The 22754-nt window shown below is 38.0% G+C and overlaps 2 protein-coding genes and 1 pseudogene across 2 annotated transcripts in view; 2 read left to right on the top strand and 1 right to left on the bottom strand.

Moving 5' to 3' along the window:
• The window catches only part of ACTN2 (actinin alpha 2), a 389901-nt gene that overhangs the window by 99680 nt on the left and 267467 nt on the right, over positions 1 to 22754 (bottom strand). The window lies entirely within an intron of this gene.
• Positions 6316 to 7110, top strand: LOC105302724 (annotated as a pseudogene).
• On the top strand, positions 8493 to 22530 carry LOC105302731 (HEAT repeat-containing protein 1). Its single transcript, XM_023520825.1, has 16 exons — positions 8493 to 8634; positions 8850 to 9022; positions 9566 to 9782; positions 11616 to 11757; positions 12473 to 12574; positions 12997 to 13137; positions 14193 to 14404; positions 14555 to 14688; positions 15151 to 15253; positions 16123 to 16233; positions 16671 to 16788; positions 17861 to 17968; positions 20317 to 20412; positions 20836 to 20924; positions 21759 to 21970; positions 22301 to 22530. The coding sequence occupies exons 2-16, from the start codon at positions 8881 to 8883 to the stop codon at positions 22513 to 22515; spliced, it is 2142 nt and encodes a 713-aa protein (XP_023376593.1). The 5' UTR covers positions 8493 to 8634; positions 8850 to 8880; the 3' UTR covers positions 22516 to 22530.

Raw genomic sequence — 22754 nt, 5'->3', positions numbered from 1 at the left:
TGTACTTTTAAAACCTTTAGCTTTTAAACTTTCAATCGATTATACTATCATAATGTCTAAATGGCATCTGTACAGAAATTTATTAAAATGTTTACATCACCCCAGGACTGAGCTACTACTATCACCTCCGACTGGTCTCTGCGGCCAGCCTTGCCGCTTTGACCTGACCCCACTTCCCGGCCAGAGTCACCACCTACAACTTCTCTCTTTTACAGGTTTGGCGTAGATCTGACCTCAGTCTCCAGCTCCCACCGCCTTCGTCGCCTGCTCCTTCACGCATACCCCACGTTCTGGTCACATGGGACTGCCAGTTCCCCAAACGCTGCTTCGCGTGCATCTCCATGCCTTCTCATGGGCCAACCCCTCGCCCGGAATAACTTGTCCCCCAGCATGTCATCCCCCTGTTTGTTTCTTTTCAGCCTTTTAAGACGCATCACCTTTTCTGGGAAGATAAACTCCCTAGGGGAAGCTGACCCCTTGGGCCCTCAGTCTCTGGCCTCTGCGCTGTTAAGCAGAATGGCAGAGGTGATTTTAAATGGCTGCTTTCTGCTAGACTCTGTTAATGCTTCTTTTTGGCTAAATACAGGCCCCGTGAATCAGTCATTTTCTCATCATTTAGCAAAGTGCCAGGCATACCGTAGGGACGTAATGGTCATTGAATTGACATGAATTGTGGCAGATCTGATATTGGAAACTCATTTTATTAGGGATCTTAACATAAGTTCCAACAAAACACTGTCAACTAAGCTACACTTACGAATTATGCAGACTACTACCAAATCACGATGGGGCACAGTGACCCCAAACTCCTTACTGTTGGAAGAAGGAGGTATGAGAAGGATGTCATTCTGTGATTTTCATAGTCTTTGATATACTTCTTGTACAACAGCCTTGGCTTCCTAAAGGTTTTGAGGTCTTTCGCTATGTGTGAAAACACAGTCAATGAAAACACAAGACTGAAGACATGTGTGACATGCGCTAGGACTCACTTTGCTGGTGTCCACCCAATCATTTTTTTAAAAGCCTGCCATCATCCTCCCGACCTTGACATGTTCACGGAATTTGGACCTGACCAATTTTGGAGCTTTTAATGCAATGGATTCCCCTTCACCTTTCTGATCATGCAAAGGAATAATACCTCATATATAAACATATCACCCTTCAATCGAAGGCCTTCAGTTCTTTAATGTCTGCAATTACACTTGTAGCTTAAAATTTTTATAAGGACTTTTACAGAAAGGTCCTCTGAGATACCTAATGAAAACTTTCATAATGTCTTTCCAAGTATATTAAACAGAGCAAATTCATCCCATTCTATATAATCCATCTTATATTCTACACTATATCCACTTCTCCTTCTGTTAAGGAAATCTGATCCCCAGAACTGAACGTCTTTTTCAAAGTATGCTCTTTGTTCCAGGCTAAAGAAAAGCATTTAAAATAGCATAGCCCGAAATGTGCATTGCTATTTAAATAATTGTTGATATATTGTCTCTAATAAGCTATATGGAGTTATTTATGGAGAAAAATGTTAACTATATTTATTCAGGTTTAAATATTAGTGGCTAATTTTAAATGAAAAATGACACCGCGTAAAAATGGTTGGTATGCATTGATAAATTAGAAAAAGATCTTCGTTTTCCTTTAAAACTATCAAACCATAGTTTTTAAAAGTTTAAAAATACTTAAATATTTAAAAGTACTTCTATTAACTGTATTTAGTTTAATTACATATAACTGTATTTATAAAATCCACCCTCCCACACAGCAGTGCGGTCGCAGTCTGTTTAGGGCGATGGAATGTTGGCTCGCTACAGACTTCCCCAAGTGGAGTTAGTAAGTTAATGGGTATGAACATATTTTGAGTTCCTGGTGCATATTTCCGAATTGCTTCTGAAAAGGTGACACCACTTTATGGTATCATAGGTAATGCATGAAAATATGAATTAAAATCTGCTTTTTTGCAGGAATACTACTACTTTTTAAAAATTTTGCTAACTTAGTAGATACAAGGTACATTATTCGAATCTACATTTGTTTGCTTTCTAGCAGAGTGGAACATTTTCCCATAAATGTAATAGTCGGATTTTGTGTGTGCGTGAATCATTTGGTTATGTTTTTTGGCTGTATCTTTTGAAACCTAGTTCAGTGTTTTTCTCATTGGTATTGAGATATGTATTGTATGCATACATATATAATATTCTTCTTTTCTCTTATCCGTTTTTTCACTGTTGTTTGTCTTTCAAGTTTTTTTAGTTTGTTTATTCCTTATTTTAAAAGGCCAGGAGATTCTCCGGGACGGTAAACGGGGGCAGCCAAGGGCCTCACCTCGTGTGTTTTATGTCTCTCTAGGATCACTGGTAACTTAGCTGCCTGATGTGCAGTGTCTTGAAAACTGTCCTTTTATATAATTTGTCCGTGTTTTGGTTGTTTCCAGTGGCAGTACAAATACGATCCCTGTGACTCCATTCTGTTCAGAACGATAATTTCTGTAGGTTTTCTGGGATCCATTCTTGTGTATGGATTGAAGTGAATATCCCTTTTGATTCTTTTTACTGCACCCAAATTACTTACTCCAACATCAATTACCAAATATTTTCTTTGCTGCTTGTTTTTGGTATTCGCCCTGTATTATGTCAAATATTCCCTTACATTAGGGTCTATTTCTGGATTAGCTCTTTGGAAAAGGGGCTCCATTTGTCTATTTTTGCCTGAGAGCATATTTCCTCTCCTGCAGCTGCTTCGTCATATACTTTTAATATCTGATAATGCTAATCTCCCCTATTATATATTTCCATTGTGTCCCTCTGAGAATTTTAAAACCGTATTGTTATATTTATTTTTTTATATCCGTTGAAGAAACATTTTGTCAAATTTATAGAACTAGTCTTGGATTTTTCTTAAGACTGAATTAAATATGTAAATTAATCTGGGGATGGCACTTAGACATTTTATATATTTGTCTTCCTCTCCAGGAGCATAATATAGCTATTAATCTTCTCCACATATTCGAATCTTTCATTTTAATTTTCCATAAGGTGTTTTTAGTTCCTTCACAAAGATCTTATAAATTTAAGTTTTCTCTCAAGTACTTTGTGTGCGTGTTTTGCTAGTGGAAATTGGCCTTCCTCTTTTCAGTTTGTTTTCCTACAATTACGGATAAAATATTATTGATGTGACAGGTATGCATGTGTGTCTCTGTGTGTATATACTTGAACCCGTCTAGCTTCTTATATTCTATACTATGTCCAGTTCCTTTTAAAACTGAATTCTTGGCTTCTCTAGTTATATAATGATGTCACTATAAAATAACGGTATTTTTGTCTTGTTATTTACCATACTTTAATAACCCACATAAAAGCAGACTGGCTTACTGGGTCTTGAAAGTAACTATAGTATACAGTTATATTATAAGAAATATTAGTCTGGCTCCCAAATAGAACTGAAAATAAATTGAAATCTTCATACAAATCTTTTAAGAATACCACAGGGAGAATCCAAATGTCACGCGAAGCAAAAATTTTATTTTTTCTCTCTACCTACTGCCTATCTATCTAATATTACACACAGGGAGTTGCCCTTCTCTTCGACTGTCTCTCTCTCTACCCTAAGTTCTTCAAATGCTGCTCACAGAGCATCAAGTCCTGTGCGCCCTCTCCGCAAACTTCCCTGGACTTTCTGATAACTCTTTGCCATTATATTCTATTAATTTTATCTTGCTGGCATCCCCAGTTCTCTACTTCACCATTACCCTCATCAGTAAAAAAAACATCCCAGTGGCAGGTGCTCAGTGGAAGTGAATGAGGTGAGGGGGGTGGGACTCGGGCTGCCCACATTTCCAAGTTAGTGCTGAATAAACAGATGGCTTCAAATGAACTTCATTAGTGAAGAAAATCTAAACATTTTTAAGTCCTGCAGTTCTCTAAATAATGCTTGAGAGCACTATTTATTGCATTTTATAATATATGGAAGATTTAATGAACCGCTTTCTGTATAATTGTACACAATTTTCAAATTTTGTAAGTTTGAAAATTTCTGGTCCACTTGAGGCACCCAGGGATACTGCCAGATGCACTGGAGACCAGGAAACTGCTTAGGTGCCATCTGCTGGTCCCTGTAGGTAGAGCAGGCACTCGCTCCGTAGATTTCCAAATCATTTTTCTCAACTCCCAGCTCCCCCCTAGTGCATTTCAAAATAATCAGAAAGATCATTGTACTTTTTGGTGATAAGATTAAAAGTCACAAAATTCATAAGAATTTAAGTGACTTTTTTGGGGGGACACAATATGGAGAAACAGCTACTTAATTTTTCAGTCACTGCATTTACTCATGTTATTTGCCGGCACTACCAAAACGGAGATTTCACATGCTGAATTTACATTGCTAATATATGCCTCTTATTTCATTTCTCATCAATAGATATGTTTTAAGTAGACAGTATGCCATCCGTTGTGTTATATGATACAAATAATCTACTACAAATAAAATTCTGAAGTTTTGGAACAGTTTACTTTCATTATAGTTAGAAAATTCTCAGTTATCCCTATAACAATGCTACTTTCCTTCATTTGCATTCTTATACACATTTCTTGAACAAGAAAAAGGTACAGATACAGCTTACGCACATTTACATTCATTTTTCACTTGTTCAGCCAATAAATATATTGTCAATCACGTCTCAGGCACTTTGTAACAGGGTTTAGCAGTGAGCAGGAGAAAGCCCTGCCTTCAACACCACCCTTGGACCAGGGAAAGGCCTGCACCCTGCATATCAAAAATACATAAAAAATAAATTTACTAAAAAGAGCAGGAGGCTGTCTCTCTAAACCTGTCATTTAGCGCTGCTGTCACATAACCTGTAACCCCAAACGTCCCTTGTCTGATTTATGTGTCTAAGCTTCAGGGAAGCAGACTTCTTGTCTTGTGTCTGCACATAAGACAACCCTGTTTGAATGCTCTGAAGGTGTGTGGACTGTGCTGCCCCTGGTGCAGAGCGCAGTGGGGATTTGAAGGCAGAAGTGCTTGGGGAGGAGAAAATAAACCGATGAACTTGACATGCTCTTCTTTCAGACTACATGAAAAGAACAGATTTTTGCATAATGAAGTATTATTTCTAAGTAGTTCCAATCGTGTAATTTCTTGTTTCCAATTTATGGTTCTGGGTGTACTCGTGAGTTAGTACAGTATTCTCTACAACTGCTTGTGGTTGCTGAGGATCATTTAACAATGTCAAACAATTCACATGACCCTTATTTGTAAATGGGTAGATAAAGATAGAATACGAATGGTGTTGCAATTCTTTACGCTGGCAACGTGATGAATATTGAATGGTAAACTTGTGAATAATTTATTTTTTATAAAAATATTTAGGAAGGTAATATTTACCAAAAATGTCTTAAACTTTAGCTTTAGTTTTATTTAAAACTTTATTGTTAATTACAATCGGTATTTTGTTTCCTTAGAAGAGAAATCATTTGAAAAAATTGAAAACAAATGAGAAATAAATGTATTGAGTTTTTACTTGATTTATATATTTATGAAAATATTTTCAGACTTTCTATACTTTGAATATAATTAAATTTTATTTTTAAATCTTTTTGATACTTTTTGTGAATAGAACACAATTTGTGAAAACCTGGATTAAGCAACATAATTGGTGTTTTTGCTGACAGGAAGGCAAATTTTTATGGGCTAAATATATAGGAAATGTATCAGCTATATACGTCTTTGTTACTCAACCAAAATCATTAGCCAGTCAGTACTGTACCCAGACAGGAATAGTAATAATTAAGTGCTGTCATCTTTCACATTTGGCAGTCTTTCATCCATATAAAAACATTTTTTCTTTTGTCATTATAAACGTTTTTGTGTCAAATTGGAGGTTATAACATTTCCTAGTTAACAGTGCGTTGGCTTGATTTATAACTTTTAAAGACTGACAGTAGATGAGTTTCCATTTGTACTCCTGCCCAGCTCCACAAATCTTGGGGCAGGCTTCATGCCAGCCTACATGCAGACAGAAGTCCATTGAAGGCATGCAAGAACTAAATAGGTAAGCAAACAAATCAGATCATTTCAGGTCATGATAAGTCTGTGAAAAAAATATGAGCTTGGTGTATCTGAAGGGCAGAAAGGCACCTGTGGTGACTGGAGTAGAGTTAATGTTGAGATCGGTCTTGTCTGGGATGACCTTCATTTCTTCCAGAGTTCTCATTCAGGTCTCAGCTTTGATGTTCCCTCTTCAGAGAGTCCGTCCCCATCTACTCAAACTAGCGATGCCCTCCCTCCATCGCCCCCATCATATGGTTGAGTGATTGTCACCACAGCATTTATCACATTACCTGGTGGTTTTCTGGTTTGTCTGTTTGCTTACTGCCTGTCTCTTCCTGGTGGGATGTAAGTATTTCAAGAGTAGAGGCCTCAGGTTTGGTGTTTATTACCACCTGCCTGGCCTGGCATAAGGCACGCACGGACTGAATCAAAGCACCTGTACTCTGGATTAAAACGGGTGGCGTAAGGGAGGTAGAATATCCTTTAAAGAATAATTCATTCATTCGAATCACTCTCACATATTTGCTTTTTTGGGGGCAGAGTCCTTGCCATGAACAGTAATGGAAATGAGTAGAATTCATCATTCTACCATTTAAAATGCCCCATCAGATGAAAGAATGTATGATTAAAACACGGTCTGTGAAATAGTATTTATCCTTTCATCAAGAAATATGTATTAGTTATAGCTAAAATTATGTTCTTGGTTGGGGGCCATCCTGCACCTAAGGCAGGAAGATGGTGGCCACAAAGAAGACAAAAAAGTCTCTGGAGATGATCTGCTCTAAGCTCCAACTTGTTCTGAAAAGTCAAAGTGTGTGCTGGAGTACAAGCCGACTCTAAAAATAATCAGACAAAGCAAAACTGGTCATTCCTGCCGACTACCGCTCCGCCTTGAGGAAATCTGAGATAGAGTACTACGCCCTGTTGTCCAAGACTGGTGTCCATCACTACAGGGACGATGATATTGAATGGGGCACAACGTGTGGAAAATGTTATCATTGATCCAGGTGATTTTGATATCATTAGAAGCATGCCAGAACAGACTGGTGAAAAGTAAATTATGCAATTTTTTTTCTTTAATAAAACTAGCCAGAGCTTGTTTAAAAAAAGAATAATAGAATAAAATTAGGGGATTAATGAAAGTAGAAAAAGCCATGAAAATCATTTTTAGACAGAATTACAGAGCCACATCTGATCTATAACCGATATTTTAAACGCAAATAACTGAGAGAGTGAGTTTACTCTGGTCCTCGACTGAATTATCAAACCGGAAGACAGGCATGAAATCACAAACACTGAGGAGGCAATAATCAGAAAAGTCACGAATACATCCAAAGAATTATTTTAAAATGGAGAAAATGATATAATTCAAGATCACGATGTGTTTTTAAACCAAAGCTTTAAACAATAGTTCTATTTATGAATATCTGACTTTCTTTCTTCTAGTTTAGAAACGAGTTTTCTAGTTCACTTCCAAAGCGAAATTCCACGTGGCACCGTATCCCATTGAAACTGACATACGAAGGGTGGAACCAAATACCCGGGGAAACTTTTTTATTTTCGCTTTGATGAGGCTTTTGAAAAAATAGTGAACAATTTTTAAGTGAAAAGGTAAATATGTCTTGTGGAATAAAATAGGCCTGGATTTCATTTCTTACTACTTTCATTTCTCCCCAAGCTGACTGCTTCTGTGAAGGTAAAATTCCTGTGACACATTAGGACAAAAACATTCCTTTGGGAGATCTGTTTGCAAGGATGAAATAGGTACCACCGGAATTTTAAAAATCACGTTATTCTCTGCAAGGCACGTGAAAAAGAGATAAGGAACGACCTGTATTAATAACTGGAGATTATTTGGGTTGTTTTAAGCGCACACCACACCTGGCTTGGAGACCGGACAGGGCATATCCACGAGGGACACTTTTCAGCAGCATTAACGCGCAGCGACGCCAGGAGGCTCGGTGGCCCGGGCGGCGTGCGGGTTACAGCAGCGGGACGCGGGGGAGAGGGGCGGAAGCAGCTTGGGGGCCACGAAAACTTCCTACGTCTCGGCTGGGGAAGCAGTTATAGCCACATAGTCATTTGTTAAAACCCACGGAACTGTGAAACTGAAGTGGGTTAGTTTTTAGATAGCTCAAGGTTAATTTTGAAAAAAAAAAAAAAAAAAGCCCTCAGTGGTGGCCTCCGGGAACGCGCAGCGATGCCAGGCCGGCCCGCGGCTCCGGACGGCGGCACCAGTATCTGCAGGGAGGCTCAGCTCGCGAGCCCAGGTTGAATGACTGACTCGGGCTACGAATCCTGAGGCGCACGCAGATGCCGGAACCTTCGCACGCGGACAGGGCGCAGACGGCCAGTCGCAGCGGAGGGACACATCCGGACCCGACGCCGGAAGTCCGCTGAAAGGAGGCGGAGTCATCGCGTCGCATGTTCAGCAAGCTTGAACTTCTTCTCTCGCCGTAGGACGTGAAACCGGAAGCTGGATCAGGCGTGCTTCGGGTTTCCGGGCGAGGGCCGGGCTGGAGCCCCATGTGGGAGCTGCTGTGAGGAGTTGGGGTGCCCCGTTCTGCCGAAGTCGAGCTCTCGGTGAGTAGGAGCTGTGGGTCGGGTGGTGACCAGGGCAGGGGAAGGCGTCCGCGCGTTTCCCGGTCCGCGGAGCGGGTGCGGGACAGCCGGTTCTGTGTATGCGACGGCGCTGGATGCGGGGTGAAGCTGCTTGTACGTGAGGCGTTTGCTGCTTGCAGTTAAGCGGGAGGTGACTTAAGTTTCGTAGAGAATTCTCACGGGGGTATGTTTCTCAGCCTGGGCTTCAGAAATCCGCTGGTGTGAGAGATGACGTCCTTAGCACAGCAGCTCCAGCGACTCGCCCTCCCTCAGAGTGACCCCAGTCTCTTATCTAGAGATGAAGTTGCCTCTTTGTTGTTTGACCCCAAGGAAGCGGCCACCATCGACAGGGACACCGCCTTTGCCATTGGTGAGCTACCCTTTAACTTACAAAGCTGTTGGAAGCGTTTGCCTGGACGTTGCAGTATTTTCTTGTTTTCTGACCTGCTCTCTTGCTTAGCAGTTTCTAACTTGTTGACTTAAGTTGTTAAGGGAAGAAGAATGACAGCTATGTGCTAGATGCTTATATGTGTACACGTATTGGTATCTGAATTTCCCAGATGCAAAAACAGGGCGAAGGAGGTCATCTAATGTGTAGAGAGGGGGACCAGCCGCAGGGGGCTGGAGGCAGTGGCTGGGGGGAGGAGCAGTCTTCCCAGAGGACTGGCCTAGTTATTGTAGGGGACGTTAAAAAAGAAAAGAAAAAGAAAAAGAAAGGCCCTTGCCAGGAAATACTTTTTGTTCTCCTAGTTGGGGTAATACAATTTGTTCTTTAGTGACAAGCTAGAAATCTGAGTTTGTGACTGTACACATGTTTAAAAAAATCAGATTTTTAGGGGTAAGTAGAATTGTAAAAAAGGAATGAGATGAATTTGTTAGCACGTAATCGTTAAATAAACCGGCCTTTTCCTAGGATGCACTGGCCTGGAAGAGCTGCTTGGAATCGATCCCTCCTTCGAGCGGTTCGAAGCTCCGTTGTTCAGCCAGCTGGCAAAAACCTTGGAGCGCAGCGTTCAGACCAAAGCGGTGAACAAACAGCTGGATGAAAACATTTCATTATTCCTCATTCACTTGTCTCCTTACTTCCTGCTGAAGCCAGCACAGAAGTGTCTGGAGTGGTTGATCCACAGGTATCAAATGGGATTACAGAAATAATTATGGGCTAACAATTTTGATCTTTTAAAAAATTAAATAATGACAGCATTTACCAATTTAAAGTTGAAAAATTTTGTAAGTAGGAGATTAGCATGATGTCTGGAGATGAGGTAAGGCAAGCGTGATGCGGGTGAGCTGAGTGTGCCCTCCTGTTAAACTCATTTTTCTTGATCCTGAGAAGTAGAACTACTGAAGATCTCAAGGTCGAACCTCATTAATTCTAAGGAGCGCATGTCATTTTGCCATTACAAATTGTTACTGCATATTTGGCGCAAAGGGCATTACTAAACTTTCTTGCCAAAATAACAAATCGGTGGTTCGAGAAGAGGGTACTAGTATCCTCTAAAATACTGTAACTTTAGAAAAACCGTGTAGCTAATATGTGTTGAACATTTATCCACCGAGCCCATGGTAAGCACTTTGTGTACATTATCTCAGTGCTCACACCATTCCTATGGGAGGGACTTGTATTATCCCTGTTTTATAACAGAAAATGGAGGTGTAGAGGGGTTAAGTTTCCTAAGTCTCTGAGACACAAGTTTGTTTCTAAAGTCTGATCTTTTATCCACCGGGAATTGTCTCAGTTCACTCAGTTTATTTTCTCACTTATTAGTGTCAATCACAGCTTAAAAATCACGTTTTTGTTTATTCTCCCATATATATGTTTTAAGAGTAGAAAAAGTTCCATTTTATTAATTGGAGGCATGGTAGTAAAGTGACTTTGCTTCAGGAAGCAAGGGAGTCATCGAGAAAACAATTTGGGGTCTTCTGATTATCAGCACATTAGACTCATCAGACAAAAAAAAAATCAAGTCCGTAATGTTTTCTTCTGTCTTCTAGCATTTAATTTCCCTAAATCAACTACTATAGGAGCATTTTCTGTATTTAGTTCTGCATTTATTTATTTATGTAACATTAAGTTTGATACAAGGATGAGTAGGTTGCCCTTGGTTACTGTTTTGACATAAATGCTACAGTAAAGGTGTCTGCAGAATGGGGGACAGACACTTACTGCTGCCTGAAGTAGTTGAAAGCTTCCTGGAGAAGGTAACGTCTCGGCTAGTACTAAAGCCGTATGTGAAACTAGCAAAAGGCAGAGTGGTGTGCAACTTTAAGAAAGATACAGGTGAAAGAATGGGAGAATGGACAGACAGGAGAGGGATCACGTGGCTAGGAGAATTAGGAAAAGCATCTTGAAAAGCATTTGAGCTAGAACTGGAAGGCTAGAAAGGATTTCATGCATCTTCACAGAATTCATAAACCTGTGTCCTGTTATTTAGGTGCAAGGACGAATACAAAGTTATGTGAAGTTCGTGGACAAGTTATGTAGGGTTATTTGATAATTTTTTTTAATTCAAAGAAAGTAATGAGGTTTCTTTTTAATTAGTCTTTTGGTTTTAGAATTATAATTAGGGAAGCCGAGAAAGCTATGGAAAGTGAACTTCGGGCTTGGAGAGAAGCTGCGCATTGCTGCCTAGTTGACTGATTGCGTCTTTGTTGGTTTGACTGCAGTGATCTCACAGTTATATTAATAATAGATTTAAAAGAGTTGAAAGTAAATGAGATATAAATTTTGATATCAAATATTGAATATTACTGCATAAGAATTGGCAGAACCCTGCTGAGGAGTACTTTCAAAGAAAGTACAGGGCTTATTTTTAAGTGCTTTGTATCTTGCTTATAGTTATGTGGTTGGTTTTACTCTTATTCATTACAAGTAGTTTTAGCTCTTTGGTAACATGATTTGGACATGTAAAAGATGTACCTGTAAATTTTGTGTCCGTTTGAATTGTTCGCTTTTTCCTCAGGTTCCACATCCACCTTTATAATCCAGATAGTCTCATTGCTTGTGTCCTACCATACCACGAGACGAGAATATTTGTGCGGGTTATACAGCTTCTGAAAATTAATAATTCAAAGCACAAGTGGTTCTGGTTGTTGCCAGTTAAGGTATTGTTGAATGACACATTATCTATAATTATTACAAATCTTGATTAAGAGATGTACTTTAGAAAAATAGTGTCGTTAGTGCCCGAAGTATCACCCCCCAGTTATTTCCTAACTTCCAGTTGAAAGTAGTATAATAACAGCTGGCTGTCATTTAGCACCCGATATCAGGCTAGGCAATTTACATATATTATCTTGGGTTCTCACAAAACTCCATTTTTATAGATGAGGACAGGCTTAGAGAATTAATTTACTTGCCAGAGTTCATGTAAAGTGGCAGAGTTGGGATTTGAATCCAGATCTGCTTTTAAAGCTTATGTCTTTCTACTGTTCCATACTGTCTGGCATTTTAAATTTTGGAACTAAAGAGCTTTTAAAAAGTCAGAAATGAAGAGAAGCAGGAAATACTTAAGTCTAACCAGTAGAGTTGCTAAGAATCTAGAGGATCCAGGTTGAGATAAATATGTCATAACGCAACTCAACACGTAATAAGTAATCATTTTTTACTGAGTATCTTTACCCTCATTGCTAACCTTAAATTTCTGAAGTTTGCACAACTTTAGATGTTACTCTGATCTCTGCCACTAGTTATAAGGAGAGACTGTGTTTTGGGTTTGTGAACCATGCAGCATTATAGAGCTGTAACTATGGTAGTTACTTTAAAAATAATGATGAGTCAATGACTGTTCTTAGTAATAGTTGGTTCTGTCTGTAACAGCAATCGGGAGTGCCCTTAGCTAAAGGAACTTTGGTTACCCACTGCTACAAAGACCTCGGCTTCATGGATTTCATTTGTAGTCTGGTAACGAAGTCTGTGAAGGTGAGTAGTATACTGTTTCATGACTGTAATTCCATTAAAAGCTGGCTTGCTCCGAGTGCAGAAAACATGTTGAGGCCTTCGGAGGAATACGGGTGCTTTTGCTAAATGACCTGCTGTTCAGGGCTGAGCTGTGGGATCAGTCTTTCATCACCGAAGGCACTTTTCTACAAAAATGAATTATTCCTTGCCAAATTCTACTTATAGTGACTGTTTAAACAGTTTAAAGACACGATCAGAAAATGTTAGGAAGATCGTTCATTCTTGTCATATTTAATCGATTCACTGAATTTGTGTATTTGCTGTTGTATATGGTAAAAATGAAAATGTCAGCCTTAAGTAGTTGAGAGCTATAAATATTTTTAAACTTTTATCGAATTGGCCTTTCACTCTTAAATATGTTTTGCGTGTGTCGTCTGTTCCAGGTTTTTGCCGAGTATCCTGGGAGTTCAGCTCAGTTGAGGGTGCTCTTAACTTTTTATGCTTCTACCATCGTGTCTGCTCTGGTGACCGCCGAGGACATATCAGACAACATAGTTGCCAAGCTGTTTCCATATATCCAGAAGGTTGGCTCTGCTCCAGTGTGAAGATTATTTTGTCCTTGAAGGAATGTTCTTGCTTTTAAAAACTTAACTTAGACGTAAATGTTCTAAAATTGATGATTTATTTCAGATGGTTGATGAGATTTAGGTAAAAAGTATGACTTTTGTTTTAAAAACATAGCACAGTAGCATCTTAATTAGGGCTCCTTAAAGAGTAAACGTTGGCTATTTGGCCCTGCCGCTGTCTCCCAGATATATATCAGTGTGCGTATTTATATCTACGCATATATGTTAATAGGTGGGTATCTATATATAGATACAGATAGATTTTTTTTTTTTTTTTGCTTAAGACAACAGAAATTCTCTCTCAGTTCTAGAGGTTAGAAGTCTGAAATCAAGGTGTGGACAGGGCTGGTTCCTCCCGGGGCCTCTGAGGAAGAATCCCGGGCCTCTCTCCCAGCTTCTGGGGCCGGCAGTCCTTGGTGCTGCTTGCCCTGTGGCAGCACACCTCCAGGTTCTGCCTGTCTTCACAGGTCGTCTTCGCTCCCAGGCTGTTACCTTAGCGGCCATGTTACCTCACTGGAAAAAGAATGGATGAGAAAGTCTCTTCGGGGCGTAGGCTCTTGTCATTTTTGCACTGACCTCTGCTGCTCAGTGTTCCTTCTCCCCAGCTGCCTCGGTGCCGGCCCCTTCCCGGGTCCCTGTGGAGACAATGCTTTCACTTCCCACCACTGTCCAAGGCCTTTCATCAGACACTGTCGCGTTTCTGCTTGAAGTCTCTCTCACACGGGGGGAAGTTCGCATGTGAAGGGAGAGCTCATTCGCTCCTGGTGGGACGTGTGCTGGATGTGTGAGTGGCGAGGCCCTCTGGGAGCCCTTCTCTCCTCCAAGAGACTTGTCTCCTCTCTCTGTCCACTCTGGAAAGGGAGTCAGCATCTTGATTTTTCACTTCTGAGGAGGGTGCATTAGGTAGTACTAATCTCTAATTTATGGCATTTGTCAAGGTAAAGTATAACATTTTAAGTAGAGTGAAATAATATAGTTCATTATTTTTCTTTACATTTTAAAAAAATATTTAGGGATTGAAATCATCTTTACCAGATTACAAAGCTGCAACGTACATGATAATATGTCAGATTTCTGTGAAAGTGACAATGGAAGAGACTTTCGTTAATTCGCTGGCTTCACAGATCATCAAAACATTGACCAAAACTCCCACTTTGATCAAGGATGGATTAGGTTGCTTGATAGTGCTCCTGCAGAGACAGAAGCCAGACAGCCTTGGGAAAAAGTACGTACAGTTGAATTGAGAAATGATAATTAGAGGTGAATTAAATTATTTTGAATAATTTTTTCGAAGAGAAATTTTATACTGTTTTTTCAATTGCCATTTATTGTCTAACTTGTAAAGTCAACACCTTACGTACTTGTTTATTCAAAGGCCGTTTCCTCACTTGTGTGACGTTCCCGATCTCATTGCCATACTTCGCGGGATTTCCGAAACATACGACATCAGTCCTCTTCTGCGATACCTGCTTCCCCATCTGATTGGCTCTGTCATCAGCCACGTTACAGGTGCGCAGTTTTACAACTTGGACTAGGAAAGACATACTAAGAAAGGCATCTTTAAAATTATTTCAGTCCATTGGAGTATAAGGTTTGCTTAACCAAATCTTGGTTTAAACGTGCTTTAGAAACATGACTAGCATGAATGAAAGTGTATTTTTCTTATTCTGAAGGTGGCGAGTAATGTGATCCAGTCTTTGAAAGCAAGTCTAACATCCAGTTCTTACATTTATGGCCTAAAAAAAAAAATTAAATAAATAATAACAGTAATAATAATAATAATAATAGAATTTCAAGTAAGGATAAATGAGGGTAGTATGTGTAAAAGTGCTTTGAAAATATGACTAAGTGAAATACACTTTGAAAATAGTGTATCAAAGTATATGTTTTAAAGTTACTTCTGTACATTTTCTGCTAAAAGTAAATTGAATAGTGTCAGCAAACAAAAACCATTTTAATTTGTAAACTAAGGAGAAGAAACTGAAGGGATGGATGGCCAAATCTACAGGAAACACTTAGAAGCCATACTTACAGATATATCACTGAAGGACAACTTAGACCATCTGTTGGCTAGGTAAGCTGCTGTTTTGGGCATGCTTTCGATTTGTGTTTTTGTGGCTTAGTATCATTTTCCGGGTTGATTAGCAGTTTCCCAGTACCCCTTTGTAATGTATTTCTTGCTTTGTCCATATCATTTCATTAATTATAAGTACTTAGTCCAGTAATTGTGGCAACAGAGAAAAAGTAATTTCTCTTGCTTGTCCTTAGTGCTTATACATAATCATGGAAAGTTAATAGCTAAGCAAAATTTGGGTTACAGCTGCATGTAATTTGTGGCTGTTTAGAGTTGCCTAATAATAAAAGGACCATAATGCTTGACAGTACATAAGTCAGTGTTCAGTAAATACCAGTTAGAATCTTCGCGTTGAAGGTTGGCATGAAGTAAAAATTATTTCTTCCTTTTCTGTAAAAATGGTTTATTGCCCCATTTTCTTAAAGGGCAACTCGATACAGTGCAAAGACTGTAGATATTGCAGTCAGACACGGGTTTGAACCTGCCTCTGTCATTTCCGGAGAGTAGAGTAGGAAGTTCTGAAGGCCGGACTGCCTCGGTCTGGGTTCCACTGTGTGACGTTGGGTGGGTGCCTGTCTGCTGGTGTGTCATTCGTGCCCCTTGCTCACAGTGAGTGAAATGAGACTATACACATGAAGTAGTTGAGAGCTTGGGCTCTGGTATCAGGCCGGGGCTAAAATCCCTGGCACAGCAGGGCTCACCAGGCAAACTGTAAGACTTCGCAGCCCTAGTTTTGTGTCTGAAGTAAGTATAATTTCTACCTTGTAGAGGTATGACACCTAGAGGTCATATCCTGAAGCACCTGGAACATGATCGGTATTCTGTAAGCAGTAACTCTCACATCTGCTGATAACTGTTTTGTTTTGCAGCCTCCTTTTTGAAGAGTATATTTCATATAGTTCACAGGAAGAAATCGATCCTAATAAAATATCTTTGCTTAATGAACAGTTTCTTCCACTTATCAGACTTTTAGAAAGCAAGTAAGTTGTGTGTGTTTGTGCCTTTGTTTTGTTAATGTGTACCTCTTGTTTTATAAAGAGATGGTTTTGTAAGAGAAAGTTTTATAAGTCATAACTTAATATAGTAAATGAATTATAAAGATACCAGCCTTTTTTTTCCCTCCTGAAGGAAGGGACAGATGTAGGTTTTAAATATATTTGAAATACAAGAGAGAATTGGGGTTGGATGGGGACTGTGGAGAGTATAATTTTTTATAGAGAGACTTTTGTTGTTGTAACAGTCATAGTAACAAAATTTGTCAATTTCATTTGGTTTTACATATTCCATTTGTTGATATTTTAAGTCTCAATCCCAGTGATTTTTTTTGAAATTTTACTTCTTTCTTTCATACATGTAGGCGGTGTGTGGTTAATAGCTTTATGAGGAAAAATGAGTTGACTCTTTAATTTCTTCCCAGGTATCCCAGGACATTAGATGTCGTCTTAGAGGAACGCCTAAAGGAAATTACAGACCAAAAAAAACAAGAACTTTTCCACCAATTTATCTCTCTTTCTACAAGTGGAGGAAAATATCAGGTAAGTTTTTCTTCAGAGAAATTATGACAATTAGGCTTATATTTGTGGATATTGAAGCACTCCGGAAGGTACTTTGCTATTCCACTCCTCTCTTTGGAAAGTTTCATGGAGAGATGAGATTTCATGGTTTGCCTGGTTACCTGCAGGTAAGGCTGTGAAGCAGGAAATTAAATAATTGGAAAAAAGTAAAGGAATTTAAGTAACTGCAGAGAAGGTACTTATTTCAGAAGTATCGTTTGGAAATTCTGTACATGATGGTCATTAGCAGTCACTGAAAGTGGCCTCACTCAGGTCTCTAGTGTCGTGTATCTTTCTCCCAAGTCCGCATTTCCCAGTGCGGTTCCACCAGTGACGTGTGGCTGTGCAGATCGCTGGTTACAGAAAGGAGGTGGATTTTTATCTCATTATCATGTTAGAGCTTCAGAAATTTTCTGGTGATTCACTCTAAATCTTTGTACTAAAAGTTTGACATCTAAGCAGTTCTTATAATTAGCCTTGAAGACGAATATTAGGAAGAGAAATATGACTATTTCGTTTTTTCTCTTTCGTATTTAGACTTTCCTCTTCAATGATGTTTCATTTCCAAATCTTAGTTCGATATACAGATTTTCTTCTTAGTCTAATTATGTAAGCGAAGTGAGTTGTCACTAATTTGAGTGTTGCTGTTGTGTAATTTAGATGAATTGCATTCTGTCTTCAGTGATCCATTATTTAAATTTATATTTTTTTTAGATGCTAATATGGTGATAATCTTTGGTGCTTTTTCACTTTGGAATCAGATATGCATAAAGAATACCAAATTACTTCATAGAATTCACTAAATTAGATCTACCTATAGACACAAGTGTACATAAAATCATAGCATTAACAATACAGATTTTTTTTTTTATCTGTTATAACTCATACTGTGTTCTCAAGATGGCTATTGTTTTACTTTTGGGTTTCTGACATTAGATAGTTGTTATTGATTATGTGGAGCAGGTTGGGGTGGTTTTCTCCAGTTTTTATTCTGGATTATGCACTGCTGAGATTTAGTGGTAAAATCATTTGGTAATTGTAATGAATCCTGTAGTTTTTAGCAGATTCTGATACCTCCTTGATGCTCAGTCTGAATCATCCACTTGCCCCTGTGAGACTTCTGGCCATTAATCACCTAAAAAGTATCATGAAAACATCAAAGGTTTGTGTCAAGTAGCTTTCATTTGTGATGTCTTTATTCTTATTATGTAATTCTAGAGTAAGACCTTGAAGTTATCACCTAGAATTGATAGCGTGTAATTATAGAAATAAGCTGAGTAAAGCCGATGAAAGTACATGGGACAAAGATTCAGGGGCGGAGATGCCATAGCCACCGTTTTAACCTGCATGTGCCCTAGTAACGACTGTTTTACATCTTTCCACGTTGCAGATTTTCAGTTTAACTTTAGTGCACTGTCTTTCAAACTGAAATTTGTAGATCAGTTTACAGAGGTTCACAAATCATTTGAGGTTTTTTTTGAAATTTGATTTTGATTGTCAAGTTTAACATGAGCATATGTGGAGACATCAAAATGATAGCTTTTGGAGCACTGTTCCATGATTTCAGGACCTATAGTTTGTGTTTAAAACTTTAACGACACCAAAAAGTGAGTACAGAAGCCAACTTAATTTGTAAATGATGCCCTTATACCAAAATGATATTTTAAAAAAACTTTGCACTGATTAGAGCATTATTTTCCAAACTTTAGTCATGCAAGCAGTACCTTCACAGTTTTTGCTATATTAGCTTCCACTAATATTATTTACTTAAAAATTTTCTTTAACTTCTTTTAAATGGACTCATTTTTTCCATAGTCTTCAAATCTGGGTTTGAAGTGCTAATTGGATATACATTTTCAGTTACTGTGATTAAAATAGAAATTTTATCTTTATAACATCTAAAATCATGTCATGTACTACTGTTTGCATTTTTGGAAAATTTCTGGAATAGAGAAAAGTTGTAGCAGAATTTACTTTCTCCTGAGCACTTGGTAATATAAACGGAACTTGAGAACTTGTGTCATGGCACTTAAAACCAGACTCATATTTAATTTCAGCTAATCACAGTTACTATTAAATTCATCTCAATTTGAATTTTCTGGTTTCGTGAGATTTTTTAAAATTTGACTTGTACATTTTTTTTATATTTTTAATTTTTTTTATTTTAAGAAGTCTCAATTTTAAAATTGATAAAAGCAACATTAGGATCTGAGTTTTTTTTTTAAATGGTTAGTCTATACATAATCAAATTTGAAAAATATTGTTCTATATGATTCATTTCTGATCTGACATAAGTAATGTTTCCTTCGCAAACTGCCGATAGGTTTGCCTTATTTATTTGTTGGATAATTATACTCGTTGAATACTGGTCTTCATCGTAATAGGAAGATTCCTGGAATCTCCTAATATTCCCACAGCTCTTCCCATCCTCCCTCTTTTACTCTTCCTTCCTCCCCGTCCGCCTCTGGGTCTGGCTAGTTTTTCAGTGGAGGGCACGGCATACGTTTAACTGCAGGCTGAGGTGTTGTAATTGGTGGCCCCCTCTGCATGCTTTGGTTGCGTTTTCCCTGCTCCACCAATGGCAGGTCTAGGTTCTCTCCTAGACCTTCGGACTGGGAATTTGGCTGCTTGTCAGCTCTTGAGAAAATTTGGGTGGCATTTGATATATGAAATTTTGACTTCAGTTTTGTGAATTTTAGGGATTTTAGTATTATCTCCCAGCAAAGCGACTTTTTTTTTGGTAGGATTATTTAGTTGTTTTTTTTCTGCCACCTACAGGTAGGGATATATTCAGGTTGATTAGCAGTCTATTTTTCTGTTACTGCAAATGATTATATGTTTTATTTTCTCTTGTTAACTGAAAAATAATAGTATCTTTTTTTTTTTTTGGCAGACTGGCTTCTCAGTGCATGTCCTTATCCTTGTAAAAATCTTGATAGTAATATCTAATTTTTAACAGTAAAAATTGATCTTAGAAACCTTTAAATTTTCCTAGGATTCCTGGGAGATAAATTCTTTACAATTCATTGTCCTGAGCACTGACACATGTTAATTAATCCTGTAATAACCCTTCGAGGCAGGTACTATGTTCTGTTTTATAGATGAGAATAGTGAGACCCAGAAAGGTTAAGTAACTTACTTGAGGTCACATAGCTAGTAAGTGGCACAGCCAGGACTTAAGCCTGTACATTCTGGTTCTTCAGTCTATACACTCTCAACGTCTGGGCTCTCATTTTAATAAGATAAACTTAATGCAAAACTTATATTTGGATTATACCTATTATATCTTCAGTGGAAACTGGAAAAGATTTGTACCAAACTCATCTGAAAATGCCCTGGAGAGATTACCTAGTTCATTGCGCATGTGCGTAGACGCTTTGAACTTGCCTTCTGGGCAGAGCCTGGCTTCCTTGACTGGTGTCCTGGAGTGCTTTTAAAACTTGCTTTCTACTATAAAGTCTGACGAGGATTTAGCAAAAACTAAGTTAATATTTTTTTTCTCTTGCTCAGGAGAGTGTCGATGAGTCTTTCATAAAAGAAGCTATTTTAACCCGATTAGGAGATGACAGTATAGACGTTGTTTTGTCAGCTATAAATGCTTTTGAGGTGAGTGAATTTGTTGTTCATTGAAATGCACATTTTTGGTAAATATTTTCTTGCCCTTCTCACATGATCCTCTGCTCTAGGCAGGAATATATCTGAAAATTATTCTTTCATTGGAAATTTGTCTTGAGTGGACAGACATAAGTCTGGTTGGGGAAAGCTCATGCGAGTAATTAGATTGCGCAATTTTATACATAGGGAAGTTCTTCAAAAAGGGGAAATATTGTGCGAATTTTACCGTGGGGTCATGGAAAATTGGCCCCTGAATGCCACTTTTGAGAAATTGATCTTATAAAACTTAAATTTTACTAGGATTCCTGGGAGATAAATTCTTTATAATTTATTAATTTTTAAAGTTCATTTAACAAGCACTGTATGTATTTGAAGCAAGTAAAACTTTATTCAGGATACTTTTTTCCCCTCTAGATTTTCAAGCAACACTTTAGTTCAGAAGTAACCGTTTCACATCTTCTGAATCTCTTTCGAAGAGCAGAACTTTCAAAAAATAAGGAATGGTATGTATTCATTTCTCATAATATTTTGAATTGGTGACATTTTTATATTGTAATTTCTTTTTTTCTTTTCCATTTTTGCAACTTATGATTTAGTTACGTGACACTTTGGTCATGGAGTGAAACGAGTCTTAATGTAACACTCTTGCACCGTAAAAAGAATTCATTTGGGTTTATGTGGGTCCATTATACTATCATCTGTGTTTGAAATTTTTCTTAATTTGGAAACAGAAGTATATCATTCATGATGTGATACTGAATCTGGAGGGTAGGATGGGAAGGAGCTTTCATTTTCTATTTTATATAATTCTATATGTTTTTATAAGGATATTACTTTATAATTTAAAATTATATTAAATGAAAAATAAGCTCAGAAACGCATTTTTCCATAGTAAGTATTCGATAAGCTTTGGTTATTTCAGTTTTGGCACCTAAGCTTTTTGCATGGAAAAATGACTAAGCTCCTTGGAGGAAGAGGATATGTCCTATAGGTTTTTGTATCTATTGTATTTAATTCTTAGCACATTGTGCGTGTTCAGATATTTTTTGAATTTCCGAGTGAATCTCTGATTTCCAGGGGAGTTAAGATATATAGTGTGACGTATTTTACGTTATAGTTAACCTAACGATTTCTCAAAAAAAAAAAAAAGATCTGACCAAGTTAGCAGTTTAAAATTACTGTCCCAAATAACTCCTTTATTAGCATGGATTTTAAATGATCGTCTCACTGTGTTTGGTGAAGAGACCAGGATAATGTCAGCTGAGCTGGAACAACGTAAGAGTTTTTGCTGAATTCAAGTCATATTTCTGAACCAGATGTGCTTTTATATCTTTTAGGTACAAGGTCCTCGAGGTTGCAGCAGACATACTAATTAAAGAAGAGGTGCTGAGTGGAAACGCCGAGTTATCAAACCAAGTGGTGGTGCATCTGCTTCCGTTCATGGTCATCGACAGTGACGATATGGAGTCTGCCGAGATGAAAATTGCTATTTATTTATCAAAATCAGGAATTTGCTCTCTGCACCCTGTACTTAGAGGATGGAAAGAAGGTAAGAAATTCACTTGCTTTTTGGAAAAATGAGCAGATAACACCTTAAAAAGAAGACAAGTATATTTAACAATTGGCTATACTTATTATTTGAATCATGTCTGTCATGTTACATACCAGCAGAATTTTAAAAACTTTAGCTAAGATAAAAAATATACAATGAAAAGGAAGCTGACCCATGTACAAATTCAAAATTGGATAAAAGGGAAAATAAGAAAACCTTCATAGGAAAATTACAAAATTTTTGCTTAAGTTCCTTATTCTGCATGATTCTTAGGTGAGTGTTGATGACATAAGGGCCTTGTGTTTAAATTTTTTTTTTTTTTTACAGTTCTTGAAAATGTGATTAAAAGCACAAAGTCAGGAAAACTGATAGGTGTAGCAAATCAGAAGATGGTTGAGTTATTGGCTGACAACATAAATTCGGGGGACCCTTCTTGCATGTTGAAGATGGTAGGTATGCTGTCGCAGTCTGCCCGTGGGTCTGCTGCTCGTCATCTTAAAGTCCTGGTGTATCTGTGCCAGAGGCTTTTGTTTTCTTATTAATAACTTTTGCATTCTTGAGTCCTTTGTTTTGCTTTAAACATATATAGTGTTTACTGTATTCTGCAGATTGTTGAAGTCCTTAATATTTTATGTAATTTTTTCATGGTGGCTTTGTATTGGCCCAGTAAGGGCAATAGCAAAGTCATTTTTTGTTAAAGCGACAAAATATAATCTAAAGGAGGAGAACATTTATTTTGCTGTAGTAAATACAGCGTTATACAGGTATTAGGTTCGTTAAT

Source organism: Pteropus vampyrus, unplaced genomic scaffold (genome assembly GCF_000151845.1).
Source record: "Pteropus vampyrus isolate Shadow unplaced genomic scaffold, Pvam_2.0 Scaffold279, whole genome shotgun sequence".
In the NCBI taxonomy this organism is placed as follows: Eukaryota; Metazoa; Chordata; class Mammalia; order Chiroptera; family Pteropodidae; genus Pteropus; species Pteropus vampyrus.
The sequence above is the reverse complement of the archived record's forward strand: the minus strand, read 5'-3'. Positions and strand labels throughout refer to the sequence as shown.

Coding starts and splice junctions, on each gene's coding strand:
- LOC105302731 (XM_023520825.1), top strand. CDS start 8,881: ATGACGTCCTTAGCACAGCAGCTCCAGCGACTCGCCCTCCCTCAGAGT. Junction 14,405..14,554: donor CCAGACAGCCTTGGGAAAAA/GTACGTACAGTT, acceptor GTTTATTCAAAG/GCCGTTTCCTCACTTGTGTG. Junction 20,925..21,758: donor CTTTCAAAAAATAAGGAATG/GTATGTATTCAT, acceptor TATATCTTTTAG/GTACAAGGTCCTCGAGGTTG.